General features: G+C 38.6%; 1 protein-coding gene across 1 annotated transcript in view; it reads right to left on the bottom strand.

Moving 5' to 3' along the window:
• Nucleotides 1-24,767, bottom strand: part of LOC140736333 (uncharacterized) — a 457,303-nt gene that overhangs the window by 55,059 nt on the left and 377,477 nt on the right. The window contains exons 236-252 of the mRNA XM_073062333.1: nt 23,902-24,031; nt 20,718-20,908; nt 20,142-20,229; nt 18,332-18,452; nt 14,236-14,414; nt 12,970-13,116; nt 12,263-12,390; nt 10,831-10,964; nt 9,984-10,078; nt 9,498-9,657; nt 8,102-8,121; nt 6,881-6,902; nt 6,766-6,793; nt 5,428-5,509; nt 3,150-3,314; nt 1,867-2,078; nt 967-1,061 (exon numbers count right to left, since the gene is read on the bottom strand). Coding sequence (XP_072918434.1) covers nt 967-1,061; nt 1,867-2,078; nt 3,150-3,314; nt 5,428-5,509; nt 6,766-6,793; nt 6,881-6,902; nt 8,102-8,121; nt 9,498-9,657; nt 9,984-10,078; nt 10,831-10,964; nt 12,263-12,390; nt 12,970-13,116; nt 14,236-14,414; nt 18,332-18,452; nt 20,142-20,229; nt 20,718-20,908; nt 23,902-24,031 — 1,997 coding nt within the window. The remainder of the gene's footprint in view (nt 1-966; nt 1,062-1,866; nt 2,079-3,149; nt 3,315-5,427; nt 5,510-6,765; nt 6,794-6,880; nt 6,903-8,101; nt 8,122-9,497; nt 9,658-9,983; nt 10,079-10,830; nt 10,965-12,262; nt 12,391-12,969; nt 13,117-14,235; nt 14,415-18,331; nt 18,453-20,141; nt 20,230-20,717; nt 20,909-23,901; nt 24,032-24,767) is intronic.

Genomic DNA, 24,767 nt, shown 5'->3' with positions numbered 1-24,767 from the left:
GATTGACATATTCCTATTTCTTATGATCTTTATAAGAAATACGTTTGAACTCAGTTCAAGACTGTCTTCAATTAAAATGAGAATACCTTTTATCAATTGAATTATATAGAGCAGATCTCAGGGTTAACCTTGTGACAACTATGGCTAGATAGATTTTAATGAATTCTATCAGGAAATATTGTTGAAATATGATTTTTTTCTGTTGAATAACTGAGGGAATATATAGCCAATATGGTCTGGTAGGAGAGCTTTGCAATAAGAATCAGGTTTATTATCATTGTCTTATATGGCATGAAGTTTGTCTTGTGGCAGCAGTACAATGCAAAGACATAAAATTACTCTAAATCACAAAATAAGTCAACAGTGCAAAAAGAAAGAATAATGAGGTAGTGTTCATGGGCTCATATACCAATCAATAATCTGATGGTGGAGGGCAAGAAGCTGTTGCTGTATTATTTAGTGTGGGTCTTGAGGCTCCTGGACCTCCTCCCTGATAGCAATAATAAGAGGACATGTCCAGATAGTAAGGTTCCTTAATGACGGATGATAGAGCTGCCTGTGTCTGTAAGCCTTGCAATCCTATGCATTGGAACCTCCTTCCCAGGCTGTGAAGCAGCCAGTAGCAATTCCTTCCAATATTCAACTATAGAAGTGTTAGATTTAAAAGGTGGAAACAAATTCAGGAATAGCAATTTGTTCCTGCCTACACTCACTAGACATGTGATTGTAGTATCATACGTGCATAAATCCTTTTCTCCTAAAGTTAGTTGCATTGTAGAGATAAGACTCATTTCTACCCATGCCTTTAAAAAAAACTAGAAGGGAACCTGATCTGTTATTAAACTGAAATTTAAAAAATATAAAACTATGTCTTGAAAATAAACAATTACCACTGAGTTTTGCTGCAATTTTAGAATAACAGGTGGATGCAAACTACTTTGGCTTGTTATTGCCTTTCCACCTTACCTGTGCCGTTGAGGTAGCCAAGGATCCATACTTTTAATACTGTTTCTCTTGTTGCCTGAAGCATCTCTTCAAATGCATCATTGAGTCCTTTCAAGCTATTACCAGAACACAGATCTATAGTTATTAGATAGTCAGATCTATAATTTTAATTCAACCAATGGACAATAGTATGTTTTAAAATATGGTCTGTGTACATCTGCATCCAAAGCCTGAACAGAGCATCCCATTGCAATAAAACCCTTCAACAATTAGCAGGAGTCATCCTGTATATCCTGGCCATCTTATGATGAGTGTGAGGCATTGGTGGGTGGGTGGGTGTGGGCGTGTACATGTGTGTGATATACACACATACTTCTGCTAGACTACTTCTGGAAGACTTACAGATCCATATACCTTTCAAAAATAGGAGAGGTGAATTAAACATAGGGTGCTTGAGGGCAGACAACTGTATAGAACTTTTTTCAAAATCCACTGTTCCTAAATTCCATTGCATAAGAGACTGAACAAGAGGGGCCTTGCATGCTGATTGGAAGTAAATGCATCTTCTCCTCTTGCTCCATTTACAAAGAGCAAACGGAGGAAAACAGGTCATGGTGTCAGACTGAGCCATAGGTGTGTGTACGCAGTAGACTAGAAGAAGAATCATGCTTCATTAGTAGAACTTACTTGCAAAAGCATTCACATAAAATGTATGGACCAATTAAACTTTATGGCTTTTCATTGGTCATGAAAAGCCAACCCAATGATGTCAGCAACAACAAAGCATGCTTCCCAACATGCGTACATTGACATACCTCCCTACTAGTTATGAGCATCAAGGATCAAGGAACATACAAAAGATTGTGAAGCCCTAAATATTAGTGATTTGAACTGGATAGTAAAAGTGAGGTACTCTCTTACACTGCTTGGTAACCCTCGCAAGTTGGGTTTCGTATCAACAGACAGTGCAGGACCATTTGGGAGATGCCAGCATTGAACGGTCTGAAACGCTCCTGGAACCATTTTGTCAGGAAAGCAGAACTGTTTAAGTTTTCGCTGGTCTTCACAGTCTCCCACAGTGCATTCATAAACGTGATCTTTGTCATCAAAGGAATAGAGGCCGTGTTCTGAGTCTGAAACACACCATTGCGTTTCGTTACAAATTGTTAACAAAATCATTCACCACTTCAGAACTAAAACTAAATTAGTTCTTTTTTTCACGAAGTAGTATTTGGCAAATGTAATAAACAAGATTTATCGACATCTGAAGCTCTCTTTTCACAATCAGATATGATAAGCCACCATACTTGTTAATGTTGTTGCCTTTCCTAAAAAACAGAAGGTACTATGAAAGAACAATTAATTTGAATGTTTGTTTCAGGAGAGAACAGCGAAATTCAACAAAAACCATGGCAGTCTTATGTATTTTATTAAGTTTCCTAAAGAACCGAATTGTATTGTGCTGAGAAATGATCAACCTGAAATATTAACCTTTTTTTTCCCCTCCCTCTAAGCTGCCCGGCTTGCTTGCTCAGTGTTACCAACACTTTCTATTTTTTTCAGTCAAGGATGTGTCGATTTGAAGGGAAACATAATTATAAATGACCATAGAAGATGATAATGTTAAATATTCAGAAAACTATTTGATGCCTACAAACTATCTATAAATGTCTAGGTTTAGAATTATAATGTTTATATTGTTCCAGTAAGCATTCATTTTCCTTACTTTTCATTTGCCCAATGTTGGCTCATAAAAAGAATTACAATATTTTTTCTATATCCACCCTTAAATGTTTGGTGATGTTATGTTTTTTTATGCCTGTAACATAGAAATCAAATATTCCAAATATTCACATACTCAAGCTAGCAAAGTGTATTGTTTACTGAATAATTATTTTTCGATAAGTTCAAGTAATAAGTCATATCACCATTGTAAATTATTCAAACAAGCCAATTTGCTTTCCAAACAGGAGCAAAATATTTTGCATGCAGCAGGTCTGAGAGGTTTAGTTTAGTTCATCCAATGATACATTAAGACTAATTAGCATTGTTGAGATTATTCCAAGTTCCTTCACTGATCTAAAATACTATATAGTATTTTCTGTTCAAAATAGTCAATACAGTAGCTGCACTGAGAGGAATTAAAAATGTTTTCTGCAATGTTTAAATAAGGATACTTCCATCTTTAAAGGTTCATTTTTCACCTTGTTGTTAAATTTATCCACTGCCTCATTAAGGATCGTTTTGTCAAGCTTCTGCATAAAAATGCCCAGTGCAGTTTCATCTTGCCTCTGTAGAGCCTTCGTTGAAGTATAACAATGAAATAAAGTTGTCAGATGATCACTGGTTAGACTTCCCAGTTGATTATCCTGCAAAGTAAAGCAATTGAAAATATGTTACAGTAATACTTTACTATTTATTTTATCTAAAATACCACAAATGATGGAATTTTCTACAAATAAAAAATAATACAATATTAAACAAAGTAACCCAATGTCAAAGAATATTTGATGATTTATTAATTTAAGTTACTAGACAGGCATCCTAGTGTCCAATTCTTCAATGTTTAATATCCGTGATGATTATGAATAACATGGAGTCCCATACCAACTGAACTTTCATCCTGCTGTTTCTCAACATGATACAGCAAAGAATATTCATAACTCATAGTGAACTTGTGCGTAGCAGTGAAAAATTCACATTCTGTATATTACCAAAACCACTGGCTTTGTTAGACACTGGACCAATTCACAGGGCAGAAATTTGCCCTCATTTACTTGTATTAAGCATATAATATGGTAGTGATTGTAAATTAAGCTGTGCTAACAAATTCCTTTTCATTGGTTTCATAGAAGTGAATGTCAGAAATGGGATATGATGTTAAAACTTCCATTAAAAACCTTCTCATTGTTGAAGGCCAGTGTACACAAAAAAAAAATCCAAAAATACTCAGAATTCAACTGGATTACTGCCCTCCCCTCTCTGTGAAACAGGGACCTCTTTTTATCTTATTAGGAAGAGAGAGAGAGCCTGTGGTATGTCGAATTACTGGGTGAACAAGTAGTCTTTGGGGTACTGCAAGTCTGTGTCTTTATTGATGTTTTTGCTGCACGCTTGAGTGCTCAGTGGGGGGTGCCGATGCTTTTTTTGCTGATGGGGGAAGGGTGGGGGGGGGGTCGATGCTTTACTGCTGCCTATGTGTGGGAGGGGGAGTTGGGGGAGGCTTTGGGGTTCTAACATTTAACTGTCATTCATTCTTTGGGGCACTCCTCTGTTTTCGTGGATGGTTGCGATGAAAAAGCATCTCAGAATGTATATTGTATACATTTCTCTGACATTAAATGTACCTATTGAAATCTAGATATCAGTTATCAATGATGCACCCTATGGGATAGTCTAGGCAGGAATTAGGGAAAACAATCTAGCGAAGTTAGATTAACCAAGCATGAGGGATATTGCAGTAAATTTTATATATATATATATAAACAAAGCAACACACACAAAACGCTGGAGGAACTCAGCAGGTCGGGAAGCATCCATGGAAATGAATAAACAGTCGCCGTTTCGGGTCAAAACCCTTCATCAGAACTATTCATAGATATACATGGTATTTCCAGAGATAATAGGCCGATTGTGCTCAATCTGGTCTACTGCCCAAGATTGCACCCATCTCCTTTGTACCCATTTACTCTGTGCAACCCACAGATTCAACTGAGCTCAAGATTTGCCAGAATCTTGTCTGCACAGTGACATAGGCAGTGACCAGGCCTTGAGGAGTGGCTCCTGATGAACAACACTTAAGAATCCGAGCAGATTTAAATATTCAGAAGAAATTTTAAAAAGTAACAAAATACTTAAATAAATTTACTTGAAATCATTCTTGCGTGTTAGAAATTAAAAACATAAAGATTAAGTAAAATAATAAAGTAACATACTACCCTGCTTTCAATTAATTTGCAGCCTTATTCAAATGTACAATATTGTGCTACATACAGCCTCCATCTCCAGTATAAACCCGAGTCCAGTGACAGGACGCTGCGTGTACCCTCCAATTCCAGCCTGACATCCACGTAGCAATGTCCATGAATGAAAGGCAGAAGCCCGCTGGCTGCATACTGTTCTCGATTAAACAACCAGAACCAGGAATGTCCCGACCCATTATAAATATCTGCATTCAGTATAATTTCTGGATTCAAATGCCAATACATTTGTATTCTTCATTCTTTAATTTGAAGTCATGTTGGGATGCAGGTTGCTGCAAGAATGACTGTCCTGTGCCCCAACACCCCCCACGGCCGCCCTCCAGCAAAGCCCAAGTTCCGAGATCAAAGAAAGATATGTTTTCCACTGGTATCTATTCAAAACAACTAGCATCATTCTTAGCAGGAGGAACAATACCAGAAAATATATTTCGTTAAACTGTGTGACGCTTTGACAAGACATTTATTTGTGTGTAAAATCCTGGGTAACAACAGAGCTTACCTGAGCACATGCGTAATCACTAACGTTGAAGTTGCAGAGCTGGGACTCATTAATCGTCATCAAGAATTCATTCACAACAGAACTGTCAACAATCAAGGGGTGGGAAAGAGGATAGGGAAATAATATTTGTTAGGAAAGGAGTTACTTTGGGATTTAGTTCAAAGCAAATACAAATCAACACAAACACAGATTTATTTCTTAACATCTTTTATCATGTTGAAGGGCTTCGGTATGATCGAAGAAAATGGGTTTGTGAAGTAGTAGGAAGTCATGTGGGCCGGGAAAGACCTAGGATTGAATACTAGCCTAAATCAAGCTAATTCAAGGCAATCAAATGTATTGGTGCAGCTATAAAGGACGCAAAGTAGCGGCTATATTTCATTAGGAGTTTGAGGAGATTTGTTTTATCACCGAAAACACTCGGAAACATCTGCAGATGAACCGCGGAGAGCATTCTGACAGGCTGCATCACCGTCTGGTATGGGGGGAGGAGGGGGCTACTGCACAGGATTGAAGTAAACTGCAGAGTGGTAAAATTAGTCAGCTCTTTCATGGGTACCAGCCTTTGTAGCACGCAAGACATCTTCAAAGAGCGGTGCCTTGAAGGCGGTGTCCATCATTAAGGACCCCATCACAGAGGACATGCCCTCTTCTCACTGTTACCATCAGGTAGGAGGTACAGAAACCTGAAGGCACACATTCAGCGACTCAGGAACAACTTCTTCCCCTCTGCCATCCAATTTCTGAATGGACACTGAACCCATGAACACTATCTCACTACTTTTTTTATTTCATGATGTATGCTGGTGGGGATTCAGATGAATGTCCTCCTGTCATTCAATGGCCTATATTAAAATATGCTCCCATTTGGTTGAGATATTGTAAAGCATAGAGACTTGATAACAAGTCAATAGATTTAGGGTGCAGATGAGGAGAAAATGCCTTTCATAGAAAGTAGTGAATTGGTGAAATTTTCTGCCCAGAGAAACAGTAGAAGCTAATTCATAAAATATATTCCAGTTAAGATAGAGTTAGATAGATTTTTGCATAACAGGGCAGTTAAGGGTAATGGGGAAAAGGCAGGTATGTTGAGCTGGGTACACGGCTAGATCAGCCATGATCTTATTGAACAGTGCAGCAGGCTCAATGAGCCAGATGGCTGAATCCTGCTCCTACTTCCTATGTTTCAACATCGTTAGCATATGAAAAAATTAAAATCAAGTAAGTAATATAGAAGATCAATAGCCAAGGGCAGAATTTGATCATATAAATTCTATGGAAAAGCATAGCGACAAGTCAATAATTTCAGTTAACTGACAGAATGCTGCCAACGCTTACCTGTTTATGGCTGCACAGAAAGCTGTTTCTGTTTGGTATGGAAGAGAGAGTATTAATAAAAATATAAACTTTGAAAATATTGCTAATTAAACTTCACAAAAATTTAAAAACTTACCATTATATGTACTGTTGCCACACTACAATGGGAGAAAAACATAAGTAAAGTTTAATAATTTTAGATACCTTTTGCCACCTATAAATTAAACTGATACTGGGAAACAAAAGGTATTCCATATATATCCATAACAAAGGCATTAGTTAAAATTTACACAGGCGTTTTCTCCCTGTCAGTTTATAGTACCACATAGTACATGCAGTACAACATTATTGATACGGAATTACAAATAAAATATATTTCCATACCCAATACCAGATGATCAATAAAAATGTGAAAGAATAATAATTACTTTTTTTGCTATTTCATCGATGATGCAGAACAGTGAATAAGCCTCATACAAATTAAATGATACAGTAATTCAAACAATTTAGATTTTTCCACAGACTCTTATCAGCAGTTTCATTTTCTTTCCCTACTAAAACCAGTAGAAAGTACTATGTCATGTAAAAGCAGATAATTTATAACTGATACTGTGTCACTGGTTACCCATTTAAAGCCTTGAGTATACTTGACATAGGTTTGTGAATATATCAACTGCCACTAAATGAAAGTTCATCTGTTGCTCTTAACTCAACATGTATTTCTGCAAGTATACTGTATCTCACAGAAGCTAAGTGGAAAGTGAGGCCATGTCCTTCAACAGTATATATCTTGACAACAAAGCATTAGAATGTCTTCATCATAGTCAAATGAAATAGTCAGCTTCCATTTAAAGCTAAATTTGACAAATTTATAATTACAGCATGGAGCCTGGGAGCACAGATTACAAAACATTTGTGATCTCTTGACATTTATTTCTGGACTCTGGTGCTGTCTGTATGGAGTTGGTACGTCTCATTTTCATTGTGTATTTTGGTTTCCTTCTAAATCCCAAAGATGTCTATTTGGTGGGTTAATTAGCTACTGCAGATATTCCATAGTGTATGTGACTGATGGGAGAATCAGTGAGGTAAGGGTGTAAATGGGTACTTGAGACAGAGTAGATTACATGAAAGTAAGTGAGAGAATAGGATTGTTCTGAGAGCGGTATAGACTAGATGGGCCGAATGGCTGCCTTCCATGCCATAATAAAATATACAAAATGTAAAGACAAAACATCTCTACAATCTATTCTCCTAACTGATCAGGTTGGATATACAATTTTGCTCTACAAATTAATTCTTGATTAATTTTTACAGCAAAGTCATGAAATAGAACAAATTACCAATTCCACCTTACCATAAAGTTAAGTTGGGGATCTGAAAAGAAACAAAAAATATTATTAATGAATTATACATCAAATATTGATCGGTCCAATAGCAGTTCTGCTTTTTAACTTTAAAAACTAGCTAAATTGTAGCTGAACCAAACTATTTGGTTGTGACACAATTTGTGATATAGGTCAAAATGTATTTTTTAAAGAGTTATGGTCTTTTTTAAGACTATATTACTATAAAACATAGGAACAGGATTAGGCCATTCAGCCCATCAAGTCTGCTCCACCATTCCATCATGGCTGATTTATTATCCCTAATCTCCTGCTTTCTCCTTTCAACATTTCATGCTCTGACTAATCAAGAACCTATCAATCACCTCTTTAAATATACCCAATGACTTGGCCTCCACAGCCATCTGTGGCAATGAATTCCACAGATTCACTACCCTCTGGCTCAAGAAATTCCACCTCCTCTCTATTCTAAAAGGATTTCCTTCTATTCTGAGGCTGTGCTCTCTGGTCCTAGACTTGCTCACTATAGGAAACTTCCTCTCCACATCCACTCTATCTAGGCTTTTCAATATGTACTTGATAGGTTTCAAAGAGATCCCTCCCAAATTCTTCTAAACTCAAACACTCACCATACATTAACATTTTCATTCCTGGGATCATTTTTGTGAACTTCCTCTGGACCCTCTCCAATATCAGCACCAGTTTTTTTTAAGATAAGGGGCCCAATACTCCTCACAATACTCCAAGTGCCTTACAAAGCATCAGCATTACATCCTTGCTCTTTTATTTTAAACCTCTCAAAATAAATACTAACATTGCATTTGCCTTCCCTACCAACCTGTAAGTTAACCTCCAGGAAATTCTGAACAAGGACACCTCGGACTTCTTTATTGCATTTTAATCCAGAAACATTTTACGCTCAAATATTCACTTTAAGTCTTTAACTTGTGTGCTACTATCAAATTAAACCAACGGTACTGGTCTTGAAATTGGAATTTGGGTAGCTGAAACACCTCTGCTCAGGCATATCATGTGCAGTATGTGAATGCTCTATGCTTTACATCTGCTCTGTATATTTTGGCTTATTTGCTTTCTTTAGTGCAGTTAACATGGCCTTCGTGAGGAGAGAAGATTTCTCCTATGGCCAGATATGAAATTGGTTTGCAATATATGGTCTTAACATTTGTGAAGGGCTTTTGTGATAGCATGGGTATAATTGAAATAATTAAAATCCCACTGTCATTGCATTAATTGACATTGCATTAAGAATGTTTATGCTGGCATGTGAATATAGGACCAAGACATGCAGAAATGTTACCTGTGTCTACATATTTTGTATAATACAAGGAGCAAGATCATACAGAGATGTTTTTTCTACAGTTTTCTGGATTTCATTAGGGTATGTACCTGATGATGGATCGGGGATTCCTCCAGTCAACCCGACAGTCCTTACTTCAGATTCAAAGTGTGAGTTCACCCACGCCAAAACGACAGTTTCATTAGCTCCAGTTTGAAGAGCAGGAAGGTTAATTCCTAGCAAGCTTTGCAACTGATTGGCAGTAAGTTTCTTAAAAAAAAAAGTCAGAAAGAGCACTTGAATGATCAGCTCTTTAACATTTAGTTCAGAGACTTTGCATACTTCTGCTGGAGGAAAATGGACATTTGTTACGATCAGCTAGTCACCATTATGGATGGGCTGATTTATAATCGGTATATTTAATTTCATGAGTTTGGAATTCCCAGCTGATAGAGTGGGATTCAAGTTCACATCTCCAGATCAGTTGCCTGGATCTTCAGATAATAGTTTCATAACCTAATCAATAATGCTATTGTCATTGTCAAATGGTAAAGCAGAAACTGGGATCAAATCATAACAGTATTGCATTAGCTTACCACCACTTCTTCAGGATTCAGATTTGTAAATGTTGTGAAATCCATGTTGATATTATCTTTCGCAAGTTCACTCAGATCACTTGCATTGGCACCACCTTTAGGAAAATAATAAAAGAACAATGTATTATAGAAAGTTAGCAATGCACACACACACATTCACTTACACCCATTTATAACCTTTATGAGAAATAAGTCAACTTTTATTGTCATTTCGACCATAACTGCTGGTACAGTGCATAGTAAAAATGAGACAACGTTTTTCAGGATCATGGTGTTACATGACACAGTACAAAAAAACTAGACTGAACTACGTAATAAAAAAAAAACAGAGAAAGCTACACTAGACTACAGACCTACACTGGACTGCATAAAGTGCACAAAAACAGTGCAGGCATTACAATAAATAATAAACAGGACAGTAGGGCAAGGTGTCAGTCCAGGCTTCAGGTATTGAGGAGTCTGATAGCTTGGGGGAAGAATCTGTTACATAGTCTGGTCGTGAGAGCCCAAATGCTTCAGAGCCTTTTTCCAGACATACAATTTGTCTTCTGGTGTTCCTACACACCAGATTTTCTCATCTCTTCCCATCTGGATGATGGCAAATATGTTTAGAACTATTACAACATCAACTGACATAATTGATTGATTGAAATAAACAGTAGTCATTTCCCAGCTTTTATTAGCTCTAGGTAGCTCATAGCAAGAATAAAATTAATTCCACATCTTCCTGCCCTGCCAACAAAGCCTAAAAGTTATTTGCAATTATTCAAGATTATTAATAATTCATTTACAATCTATATAAAGATCTTTTTCAAATATGGTCAACCACAAAAGTCAAGGAACCTACTGAGGAATGGCTTTATAAGATTGAAGTAGATAATGGTATTATTTGGCTGAGATGTTAGCTCTTTCAGTGCTTGAGTGTAAAGCAGTCTTTTCTTTGACTGACTGCACGTGGAGATATCCAGCGAACCAGCATTCCTGTAAGATAAAGGTGAAAGTTGTAATTCTGAAATCAAATTTTCACTGGCTCTTTAACGATGTCTTTGTACTCTGAAAAGTCATGTATACATAATTAACCTATTTTAATTGTTAATTCTGGCATCTTCACAACTTGCCCCATTCTGCCACTAACCTGAAGATCAGCAGCTGCAGTCAAATGGTGACTAGGATTTGATCTGAAGTGCAATATCTAGCACTTCTGTGACAGACTACTGTTGGCTCCTTCAGAAGGAATGAGCATTCTTTTTTAACTGATTTTCACAGGATCAGGAGAACCCTAATTCTTTCACTAGTTCCAATATACACTCAGTGGCCACTTTATTAGGTACACCTGCTCATTAATGCAAATACCTATTCAGCCAATAATATGGCAGCAACTCAATGCATAAAAGCATGCGAACAAAGTCAAGTGGTTCAATTGTTCAGACCAAACATTAGAATGGGGGAGAAGTGTGATCTATGTGTCTTTGACCGTTGTTGTCAGACAAAGTGGTTTCAGTATCTCAGAAACTGCTGATCACCTGGGATTTTTACACACAACAGTCTTTGCAGATTGCAGAAAACGGTTTGAAACACAGAAAAAACCATCACGTGCGCCGCAGTTCTGAGGGCAAGACGTCGTTAATGAGAGAGGTCAGAGAAGAATAGCCAGAGTGGTTCAAGCTGAGAGGAAGGCGACAGTAACTCAAATAATCACGTATGCCAATATGATTATGTGAACATGGTGTGCAGAAGCGCATTTCTAAATGCACAACATATTGAACTTTGAAGTGGCTGGACTACAGTAGTAGAAGACCGCACCGGGTTCCACTTCTGTTCCTAATATCGTGGCCACTGAGTATACTTGAGTCTCGTCACACTTCACCTTCTTTAAGACTTGTTAGTTGACTCTCATTTAGAGGACAATTTTGCCAATAATAATGGAATCATACTTGAAAATTTCCAACAATATTCAGGCTAGTTTGGAGATTTATATAACCAGATTATTATGTCAAGTTCACAGAACAAGCCTTTAAGTTTGAGAATTCCATACTTTGGAGAACAACCAGAATTTGTGATGATGATGGGGACGATCCTATCTGTGAATCCTTTCTGAATTCTCTATCAATTGACCAAGCAAAAGAAGGTGTAATGGCAGGACATCTGACATTTGTATCTTCCCCCTCTTGACTGTGCTAATGGATTGCATTTAATGTTTGAGAAATCATGCAGGCATTCTCTGCATCAAGTCATTTGACACAGGTAAACAAACAGGAAAAGTCGAATACAGCACTTACATTAATTCTGAAATGGTCATGAGCTGGCTTTCGTTCAGGGTGCACAAGTTTGCTCCGCCAATAGCTTTCAATGAAACTGCATCAAGAGTACCGCCACTCTGGAGATATTTTGTAATGATGGCTGCAACCTGGAAAATAGTTCATAAAGTTATTAACAAATGCATTTCATGTAAGGTTCCCCTTCCTGTCCTTGAGTTTTTGTGCTTTCTCTTTTTCGCTGCTTTCCACCCCTTTTACTCTCCTGCCCCACCTCAATTCAATTCTTTTTAAACCCATTCATACCCCTTTCACAGAGGTAAAAATAAAGCTCCCTAACATTCTGTAAAATCTAATTTCCCTACTCTGAAAGGAGGACGGCTAGGCATGGGGCTAGTAACCCCATCCTGTAAAATCCCAGAGCTACGGAAATGCCAACAGAAGCTACAAGGGCCTCATTCCTGGGACAGGAAAGCAACCAAGCAGATTGGCCACACATGGGAGCAACTTGAAGGAATGGCGCAGAATTGAGGGCCCTGGCAAGCTGCTGTTGGTGGCCTATGACCCGGTAGGGTTGATGGTCTTAAGAGAAGAGAAGAGAGCAGGATATCCATAATCCAAGAAAATAATAGCATTTAGTTGTAGGGATTTATAGCTCTTCTAAATGTCTCAAGGAACCAAATTCTAACTTTACTACAAATTCTAAACTTAAAAGTTCTTGCTTTTGATACCATTGTGTTTTCCAGTTCTTGTGCCAATAACGCAGAAAGTGTTTCAACTTGAGTGATATTCCAGCTGCTGATTTCTGTCACATTGAACACAGTGGATATGTTCCCAAGCAGCTGAATCTGGTTTTCCGGTAGATCATTGGGGTAAATCTGTTTCAGAAAAAAACAAATGAGTAAAATTCAGTCACTTAATGAGTTTTTACCCATGTTAATTCATTATACTTCAAACACTGTCATCTTTCTGAAACAAATATTTCAGAGTGGTCATCAGAATAGTGGACAATGCCTTCTGATTTATAATAATACTTGAACAAAACAGCATTTCTGTTAAGATTATCAATGGGCCTAAAGAAATGCAAACTTTTCTATGTGTTACTCTGGATCTGAGTATCATGTGTTTAAACTTTTGAAGGACTTTGTCAAGAAAGATTCAAATACTCTATAATTTGGGCTGATTAACAGGACAGCATACAAAGAGTTACTGCTGTAAAACTAGATAAAATTCCATCTTTGCATATCAGACAGGGGTATCCATATGAAGTATGTTTGTACATTTGGTTCTATAGTATGGTGGTGGTGGCATCCGTTGGTCTCGAGAGACCATGGATCTGCGCCTGGAGTTTCCAGGGCTCAGGCCTGGCAGGGTTGTATGGAAGACCAGCAGTTGCCCACGCTGCAGGCCTTCCCCTCTCCACGCCACCGATGTTGTCCAAGGGAAGGGCACTAGGACCCATGCAGCTTGGCACTGGTGACGTCGCAGAGCAATGTGTTGTTAAGTGCCTTGCTCAAGGACACAAACACGCTGCCTTAGCTGAGGCTCGAACCAGTGACCTTCAGGTTACTAGTCTGATGCCCTGCCCACTAGGCCACACGCCAACAGTATGGTAAACAGCAATAATGTGATCATAAATTTTAAGTTTGTAAGTTCTTGTCATACAATTAGAAGAGAGAAAATATGAAAGTATCATATAAGATCAATAACCTTAATTTAAAGTTAGACCTCAATTCTATCACTGTTCTGATAGAGCTTTGCCCCAGTGGGAGAATTATAAAGATTGCTTCTACAATAAAAAAATCATAGGAAAGTCATATGAAAATGCAACCATTCTTGCAATTTGGTTCATTTCTAACCAATTCTTTAGTGTGTCAGATTTTTGAGAAATACTTTGCGCAGTTGATTTCTATTCTAATTTATATATCTGACATAACGGTAAAATATTGACATAACAGTATACTGAAAGTTGTAGGAGGATCAATTGCATTACTTACCAGGCTGAGTTTGTTTTTCAGAACGTTGAGCTGATCAGTATTAAAATCAAGAGTTCCCAATGTCTCCAAGTTGTCTTTTAATACATCATTACTCAAACAGGCCTCCAGTTGGGCAGCCTCATAATTCACTGGGGTCAGCTCAGAAATGCCTCCAACTGTTATTTCTCCAACAGTACAGCCTACAAGCACAAGTTTTAAGTGATCAATAAACTCGCTTTTTTCAAAATATTTTACATAACATGCTATTAATGTTGCTAATTCTACTACGGTGTATATACATTCTAAATGAGAGTAAAGAAAATGATTCCATTGGTTAAAGGATGCATAAGTATCACAAAGAAAGTTGACAAAATGGAAGGAGGAGGAAGTTAGAAGGCTGCATTGATTTACAGAGTAAACAAAATGAGAACAGGCTAATTTGACAATTATTGAAAACAAACACTAAGACTATAATGTGCAAATATTTTTCAGCTATTGATCGTGATGCAACAGCAGGTCAGTGCTGTCTGCCTGTTAATTTCAATGATTCCAATGTCCAGCACTCATGACTCTCTCAAGGAATCAACAGGCCAATAGTGCATGTGGCCAGTTTAAACAAAGTTTCTACTTTGTCACCTGAACCTCTACAATCGTGTGGTTTTCCAGTATGGTGATAATAGGTGGTAACAGGATTCTATACAAATCTAACCTGAGAAACAATGAAGAACAGGTATATATTAGGGTAGGCAAAGTATACTGTTTTCAGAGCCTAACTGGCAGACTACAAAGGAGGAAATTTGTGTGACGCCAAACATCCTCAGAAAGCTGTGGAAGTAGGCAGCCAAGAGGCCAATGCTAGAAATCATGCCCTGACAACCTTTCAAAAGATGCAATGACAACACAATGTATATGATTAGTGAATATTTCTTTAAACGTCTTGTCTGAGCAACTGGGTAGTTAACCTGAGAGTCCGACCAAGCCATTACCCATGCTTCACACAGCTGCCTAATTGTGTGTTGGTCATGACCAACCCAGCATTTATATGTTCTGCCTGAAGCACAGCAGCCAGTCTCACACCCATACAGTGGCAAGAAAATAGGTGGTATGATAACTCAACAGCTAGTAGAACTGCTGTCTCACAGCTTCAGCAACCCTGACTTTCTGCGCTGTCTGTGTGGAGTTTGCATGTTCCCTGTGACAAAATGGGTTTCCTCTGGGTGCTTCGCTTTCCTCCTCCATCCCCAAGTGGGGCAGGTGATGCACCATCAATAACTCACGCTGAGACTTAGGAAGTGAGATATCGGCTTTTATTGACTGGAAGAATAAACAGCACTACATCCTGGGGAAAATGAGGGAGAGCAGCAGCCCACAGTCGCCTTTATACAGGGGTCTGTGGGAGGAGCCACAGGAGCAGTCAGACAGGTATATCTAGTTCACCACAGCAGGCTGGTGGGCAAATTGTCCACCAATTACGCTGTAATTGTCCTTGAAGTGAAAAGTAATTGGTAGAATCTGAGAGGAATTGCTGAGCATGAGGGGAGAATAAAATGGGCTTAGAATAATTGGGTCTCGATCGATGCTTGGGCTAACTGTGCCTTATGGCTTGTATTACATGTCTCCTACATACATGTGCGTGAATGAGCTCATTAGACATGCCGTGGAGTACAGGCCTACTGTCCTATAGTCATCCCTGTTGTTGGTGAGGTAACTCAAACGTAGTCTGCAGAGCAAACTGATGCAAAGGCAAATTGTCTGTACCAGGAAATAGAGGACTTACTATAGTCCCACACCAGTTGGACACTAAGAGAGTAGAATCCCTATTATTATACGGTGCAGTTGACTTTGATTCAAATGCAAAGCAATATGCTAAAAGTCCCTGCAATCTGCATCAAGTACGTTCTTAGCAAAGCTGCACTTTCTTTCTCCATGAATGTCTCAAGCAAGAGAGAAAATATGTTTAGCCTTTATGTGCAGTCACGTTCAGCCCATTTTTTCTATGCTCTGCAAAACAGCAGCATCCTGAAAGGAACCAGGCAATTATTACTAACATGGTCCTTGATCTGCTCTCAGCTGGTTCTCTGCAGTGGGCAGCAGATTTTATTGAGGGCATCCTTTTGAAATGCATCTGAGCTTTGACACAGTTCTTCACAAAGCCAATGTGGAAATGCTGTCTGTAAATTCTAGTTGAAAATTGCTTCCTGCTCCCATTCGTTCCTAGCTTTCTGTACTGCTGTGCGCTGTATTTTGTTCATGCACAAACACAATTCCAAGATGAGTGCCCACTTACATCCTTATCAGAGGGCAAAATTGGTGTGCACACTGACCTTATATCATTTCTGGCACAATCTGTCAATTATGTGGACCATAGATGCTACTTTAGAGCTCTGAAGGCATTTTTCACATCCAATAAAGAAAGCTACCCGTCTCCATTTCCTACTAATTTGTCAGAAACAAATCACAATATAATGCTGGTAAAGAACATGTGTTAAAGTGATGAATAATGCCAGAAAGGAGGTAACAGTAGAGAATTGTGTACAGGAAATCAGAAATACATTTTGTGGTGTTGTTATGTTCATTAGCAGTAACGAGGTCAATTTACAATCCCTTCACAACTGCCCACATACTTTAGCAGAAAGCTTCACTTTTCATCAATCTTTTTCATTTGTGTAGCCAGAGAAAAATATTGAAACTTTGATTGGTTATATTTGCTGCTTCTCACAAGAGTTTACATAGAGTAAAGAATTGTATATTCTGCATCCACAGGCCTTTGTGATTTAACAGATCATAAATTTATGGAAGCTGCTCAGTATTTTTGAAATAAATATTTAAAACTGAAGGAGAGTAATCAAAGGTTGTACCAGACCAATATCAATAAAAATTTAATCTCAATGAATTTGCACTCCTAGTGTTTAAAAATGGATTGCAAGTTTGATTGACCACACAAAATATCTTATCCATCACAACTTAAATGCACAGCTGCTGATATGGGTGCCAAAGCCCATTTAAACATAGAACATAGAACAGTACAGCACAGTACAGGCCCTTCGGCCCACAATGTTGTGCTGACCCTCAAACTCTGCCTCCCATATAACCCTCCACCTTAAATTCCTCCATATACCTGTCTAGTAGTCTCTTAAACTTCACTAGTGTATCTGCCTCCACCACTGACTCAGGCAGTGCATTCCACGCACCAACCACTCTCTGAGTGAAAAACCTTCCTCTAACATCCTCCTTGAACTTCCCTCCCCTTACCTTAAAGCCATGTCCTCTTGTACTGAGCATTGGTGCCCTGGGGAAGAGGTGCTGGCTATCCACTCTATCTATTCCTCTTAATATCTTGTACACCTCTATCATGTCTCCTCTCATCCTCCTTCTCTCCATAGATCCTATCTCTAAGAAACTTTTCCAACAGCTTTCCCACCACAGACATAAGGCTCACTGGTCTATAATTACCTGGACTATCCCTACTACCTTTTTTGAACAAGGGGACAACATTCGCCTCCCTCCAATCCTCCGGTACCATTCCCGTGGACAACGACAACATAAAGATCCTAGCCAGAGGCTCAGCAATCTCTTCCCTCGCCTCATGGAGCAGCCTGGGAATATTCCATCAGGCCCCGGGGACTTATCTGTCCTAATGTATTTTAACAACTCCAACACCTCCTCTCCTTTAATAGCAACATGCTCCAGAACATCAACCTCACTCATATTGTCCTCACTGTCATCAAGTTTCCTCTCATTGGTGAATACCGAAGAGAAGTATTCATTGAGGACCTCGCTCACTTCCACAGCCTCCAAGCACATCTTCCCACCTCAATCTCTAATCGGTCCTACCTTCACTGCTGTCATTTGACCCATGCTAATTCAGTAGATCATTAAAAAATAATTTTATCCATTGTATCAGTGTTATTTAAAATGATTTCTTGAGTTCGTCTCCAGTAAAATCCACAATGACTTTATACAATTATGAAGGCAATGAAGTAGCCACATATTGTATATAGTGGCTCAAATCACATCTGCAAAGACCACCCATTCTTTTTATTCTTCAGTTGATAGTATCTCTATACAGAAAGGGATGCTTTTCATTGATTTTCTTGCATTTTTAGTGATTAATTACCAGTTGCTCGCTTTGAAATTCTTCGTCTTCTGAGCTGCCTCATGAATTTTACTATGTCCTTTGGTCTTTTAAACTTTTTCGCTCTCCTGATATACCTTGGGAGAGCTACATTAAAGACAAACTGCAAAATACAAAACAGTTATATAGTCAGTAGATGATTAATTATATGTATTCCTATTTGGCAAAAGTACACTTAGGAAAACTTAGACAGACGTAAACCCTTTTGATGCTTCTGTGCAATGGACCAAAGGTAACATATCCTCTATCCCTACACTTCATATAATGCACATCATATTCAAGAAATACTATTATTCGTTGTTATAAAAAATGGAATTAAGTGTACAAGCACTAGAGGATGAAAGCAATCTGCAGATATAATTAAGAAGATTGGCAAACAAGAATTCATGAGAACGCCAGCAAAATAAACCAGATTTCTATAACTAACCACTTCAATATACCGATTTTGATATACTCATTTTTATTAATGTCTCCCTGGGCATTTGTATTCCTTTTTGTCAAGTATAAACTTGACTCTTCAAAGTCTTGGAGAATAGTTATAGCCTGGAAGGAGGCCATTTGGTCTAGAAACCCAACTAATCTATCTGTCATGGTCTCACCATACTCTACAGATTATTTCCTTTCAGATACCTAAACTCAATTGAAGTTTCCCCCATTAGTAACCCTGGCAGTGCATTCCAGATCCTAATGAGGAACCGTGTAATGAAATTTTCCTGATGTCAGTTTTTGTTCTTTGGTCAATCATCTTTACTCTGTGCCTACCAGTTCTTCAGTTCTCCGACAACTGAAAATCTTTTCTTTATCTACTTTGCTCTCCCTCTCTTGATTTTCTATACAACTCTCAGATCTCCTTGTAACCTCTTTTCCAAGGAGAACAGTCCTACTTCTTTCCCATCCAATAATTCTATCTAAATGAATGAAATTCCTTACATCTAGAATCATTTTGGTAAATTTCTTCTATGCACTCTCCAAAACCTTCACCTCTGGCATCCAGAAATTGAAACATATTCCACTGATGACCCACACAAAGTTTGAAAGGCTACATAATTCTCTTATATTTCTCCACTTATAGCATTCAGCATTACATATGCTTGGTTAACCACTCTCTCAAAGATACTGTACACACTCCTCTTTCAACAACGTACACACATACACCCACTTCTCTGTTCACACCACCTCCTGCCCTATTTAGAATATGTATATTACTGTTTCTCAGAGATCAGAGCAGTATTTATCTAAATATTGGAAGGCTATCAAGTTTCCAAAGTAGTGACTACAAAACTGAATAGGACTTTGTAATAAATAGTATATAGAAGTCAGGCATGAAGATTATTTGTTTACAGAACCCTCTGAAGTCTATAAATGCATTTAAAATACACAACCACTTCCTGCTCTGAATCATTAGTACACATTAAGCTTTGACGAATATTAGTTCTGGAATTCAGTTGAAAATAATCTTAACAAGATAACCCATCAGAAAAAGCCATGAGATTTTACATCATGTAGCCAAACTGCAGTTAGATTATTACTATTAAATTATGAATTTTACTCAATCTATGATGTAGGATTACTTGACTTGACTTAATTTAAAAGAGACATAAAATGCAAAAGAAGTATTTTCATGAGGATTAAATAATTTATTAAATATTTGATTAATTTGATAATTGGGGTAACATATTGCAATTACAATACTTCTAGCATTCTTACAACTGATAACTAAAATTGGAACAAAAAATCTACAGAGAATTAATCAGGGATGCATAAAAGAGTCCAGTGGTTATTTAAACAATACCGGATTCACTTGACTCCAGACTGAGGTTAAAGCCAAAGGAAGATTTCCAAGATTATTCACAGTACTGGTTGACCAAGAACGAGGGAAACTATGAAACAAAAGCAAACAACTTGTTTAGTAGAATTTTTCAATATAAAACCCAGTTTCTAAAGAGTAGTTCCTAAAGGTGAGATTCCCCTCATTTTACGATAATAAGACATTCTCTGAAATTATAGGCAAATACTTCAAACTTCAAGTACAAAAACCATGCTGGAGAAGGCAGCAACACATTAGTTTCTTCCTTCCAGACCCAAAAATCAGGACTCTGTTTCACATGCCTGCATTAGCTGAATTAATTTTTCTACTGACTGGCCTAAGGAAACAGGAATAGATTCACTGGAAAGAAGAGGTAATCATTCCAGTTTCATTATTTTTATGGTAATAATGGATTAACAGAATTCATGGATGCCTATGAAAATTGACTCAAATCATCACAATTTGTTCCGTATTATTTTAAGTTTAAATTTTGGGAAATGTAAAGCTTAAAATTTCAACAATTCTGCTATCTTATCAACAGAGAAATCGTTTAATACTCACCCATATTTGCTGGCTCTGTTTGCAAGCAGGTTTTCAATTGCAATCATTTGATCATCTGAGTATGAGGTGCATTCTCTCAATGGATCCAAAACGGTAACATCAGAATTAGAAATGACAGATCCTGGAAGATCACAGGTCAAGCGGCCTAAAACTGCAACGTCCTCCCTTGTCAGGTTTCTACCATCAATGCCCTGAAGTCATAGATTGAAGCACACATTTCAGGCAGAGAGTATTCCATTTGCAAATGATCAACTAGATCTATATTTGAAGTGTCAGTCTTAAGAGTAATACAGCACAGAAACAGACTTAAGCTGCCCACCAAAGCTCATCCTATTAACCCATATTTGGTTTATATTCCCATCCTATTCACATACTTATTCACATCTTTTAAATTATATTATTCTACCTACTTCAGCTACTTTCTAGTTCCATAAATGCACCACTCTCTGGATGAAAAGGGGCCCCTCAGGTCTCCTCTAAATATTTTCCCTCTCACTTAAACCTATGCACTCTATTTTGGTTCCATTTTCCCTGGAGAAAAAGACCCTGTGATTTTTCTGTCCCTCGTGATTTTACGACTCATTTGCAAACAGAGAAAATGTCTATAATTTATACTTGATTTCTTCTTTAAATTGACCAAGAGGTGTCAATGGGTAAGGAATATTCTACCCAATGGCTTAGAAAAGGAGGGATGCAGTGTAGGTTGGGTTGGATTTCATTGCTGCAACATGGTGCTGTAAAGTGGGGCTGGGTGCTTTGTCTGTGACTTTGTGTGTTGCCATCAGTTGAAAGAGCAGAACTGGCAAGGCAGTGCTGGGTTGCCTGCAGTGCCCTCAAGCAAAAGTACGTCTGCATGATGCACATATACTTTTCTATCATCCTGGCAAATCTGAAGCATCCACTAATTTAATTTCAAAAGAGTCCATCTACAAAACTGTGTTTTGGAAAACCCTATCTATCCCCTGAAGCAAATTCTGTGTTAAAGCCAGAATTATTGCAGAAACTTGTCTCACATACACCTTTCTTGCGGAGATTAAAACATTTTATGAAACTTTGTGCAAAGTCAAAAGTAACACCCAGAAACTATTGAGAATTAGATTAAGGGGCAATTAAGGCACCAGCAACATCTACCCACAGTTTAATTAAAGCTCTGAATTCCTGCTTGGACTAATATCCCACTGTGTTTTTGATTGGTGCTGTGGGTTTTTTAGATCACTCTTCCTTGTTCCTGCTATTATTTTTCAATTCCAAATTGTATGTCATTTAGGTGACATTACAGTATGTTGTGTGAATGGATGAAATTAAAAGTACCTCAGATTTCTACTTAAGAGAAACAACTGTTAGAAATGTTTTCATCACAAGAAAGCTGAAACCAGAAGGACTATTTCAAGCACTTCCAAATAAATGATAATTTCAGATAACACACACAAAATGCTGGTGGAACACAGCAGGCCAGGCAGCATCTATAGGGAGAAGCGCTGTCGACGTTTTGGGCCGAGACCCTTCATCAGGACTAACTGAAAGGAAAGCTAGTAAGAGATTTGAAAGTAGTGGGGGGAGGGAGAAATGTGAAATGATAGGAGAGGACCGGAGGGGGTGGGATGAAGCTAAGAGCTGGAAAGGTGATTGGCGAAAGTGGTACAGAGCTGGAGAAGGGAAAGGATCATGGGACGGGAGGCCTTGGGAAAAAGAAAGGGGGGGGGGGGTGAAGCACCAAAGGGAGATGGAGAACAGGCAAACAACTAAATATGTCAGGGATGGGGTAAGAAGGGGAGGAGGGGCATTAACGGAAGTCAGAGAAGTCAATGTTCATGCCATCAGGTTGGAGGCTACCCAGCCGGTATATAAGGTGTTCCTCCAACCTGAGTTTGGATTCATTTTGACAATAGAGGAGGCCATGGATAGACATATCAGAATGGGAATGGGACGTGGGATTAAAATGTGTGGCCACTGGGAGATCCTACTTTCTCTGGCGGACCGAGCGTAGGTGTTCAGTGAAACGGTCTCCCAGTCTGCGTCGGGTCTCGCCAATATATAAAAGGCCACACCGGGAGCACCGGATGCAGTATACCACACCAGCCGACTCACAGGTGAAGTGTCGTCTCACCTGGAAGGACTGTCTGGGGCCCTGAATGGTGGTGAGGGAGGAAATGTAAGGGCAGGTGTAGCACTTGTTCTGCTTACAAGGATAAGTACCAGGAGGAGGATTGGTGGGAAGGGATGGGGGGGACGAGTGGACAAGGGAGTCGCGTAGGGAGCGATCCCTGCAGAAAGCAGAAAGATGTGCTTGGTAGTGGGATCCTGTTGGAGGTGGCGGAAGTTATGGAGAATTATACGTTGGACCTGGAGGCTGGTGGGGTGGTAGGTGAGAACAAGGGGAACCCTATCCCGAGTGGGGTGACGGGCGGATGGGATGAGGGCAGATGTGTGGGAAATGGGAGAGATGCGTTTGAGAGCAGAGTTGATGGTGGAAGAAGGGAAGCCCCTTTGTTTAAAAAAGGAAGACATCTCCTTCATCCTGGAATGAAAAGCCTCATCCTGAGAGCAGATGCGGCGGAGACGGAGGAATTGTGAGAAGGGGATAGCATTTTTGCAAGAGACAGGGTGGGAAGAGGAATAGTCCAGGTAACTGTGAGTGTCTGTAGGCTTATAGTAGATATCAGTAGATAAGCCATCTCCAGAGATGGAGACAGAAAGATCAAGAAAGGGGAGGGAGGTGTCGGAAATGGACCAGGTAAATTTGAGGGCAAGGTGAAAGTTGGATTTCAGATACATTGTTTGGTGATATGTTATCGGGAGCAATTAGTTTGCTTGTATTGCGCAACATAACTTCCAGGATTCCCATGTGAATGTGAAATTTGATATTCATGGTCAAGTTTCACTGAATATTTTTTGCTTGCATTTCATCTCTGGATTCCCCTTCAAGAACAGATTCTACTAAGAGTTTCCAATCCTAAACTGGAGAATCTGCTCTACATCCTGTGCTGAATTGAATGAGATTTGTACGGCTGCAGAGAAAAATAGGGAAGAGTAAGCATGTTCCTTTTTTAATAAAGTTATTTGTGGTCTGTTTATGGTTTTCAATTACATACAAGAACGTACTCTAACTGTTGATGCTATCCAACCTGCTGACAATTTCTTTCATGTTTCTAATTTTTGTGAATTTGAAACACATTATTCTTACCAAGCAAATGAAGGCATTTTCAAGTAACCTTTGTCGCCGGCGTGAACCTTGTCCTAAGATATTAACGTTTGACTTTCCAATTGCGTTAAAGAATTTCTTGCAGTCTTGAGATGTTCTGTAGTCAGCAGAGCTGGAACAGTCAGAAGATGACATTTTAATGTTCATCAATATATGATATGATTTAGCTTAGTTTTAACAAAATAAGCATAATTACTATCTGGCAATTTCCCTTTTCCTGGAAATTAATTCTGACAAGAGTGGAGTCACATTCCTTTATCATCTTTTGAGCCATTTAAGGTGGTGTTCAAGTGTTCTGATTGCAGTGGGTTGGTGGATGCATACTGGGTCTCATGGTAGTGGGAGTTGACCCAGACTACAGATGAGAGAGCAATTCCGTGAATGGGAAAGCAGATAGATTGCAATGGTTTAGATGTTCTGTCTGGTAGCTTATCAGGAAATGCTCCTGACTCTCCTGGCCAATAAGTATTGTTAAAGTCATTTACTCAGCTCTTCTCTCTTGCAAATAGCCACCACATCTCCCAAGGTCTGAGAAATTAAAAATTAACTCACTATTAAAATAAATCTAGGCAGACAAAATACTATTTAAATGACCAACTGCTTTCCACAAGCGGATTAGCCTACACTTTATTCCATCTCGGTGAACCCAGCTGTAGTTCTGTATTATTACTGGTGTGACTTGAAATTGATTCAGCTATATATATGTAGTATGTCCATTCTTAAAGATAACTGGTAAAAAAAAACACTCCCTCCCCAAATCTTGTACAGTCTGTTCACAAGTACAAGTTCTTTATAGAGGTGATCGACTCTCAGAAGCCCAGTAAACTCCACTACTGAATAGTATTCTT

Source organism: Hemitrygon akajei, chromosome 11 (genome assembly GCF_048418815.1).
Source record: "Hemitrygon akajei chromosome 11, sHemAka1.3, whole genome shotgun sequence".
In the NCBI taxonomy this organism is placed as follows: domain Eukaryota; kingdom Metazoa; phylum Chordata; class Chondrichthyes; order Myliobatiformes; family Dasyatidae; genus Hemitrygon; species Hemitrygon akajei.
The sequence above is the reverse complement of the archived record's forward strand: the minus strand, read 5'-3'. Positions and strand labels throughout refer to the sequence as shown.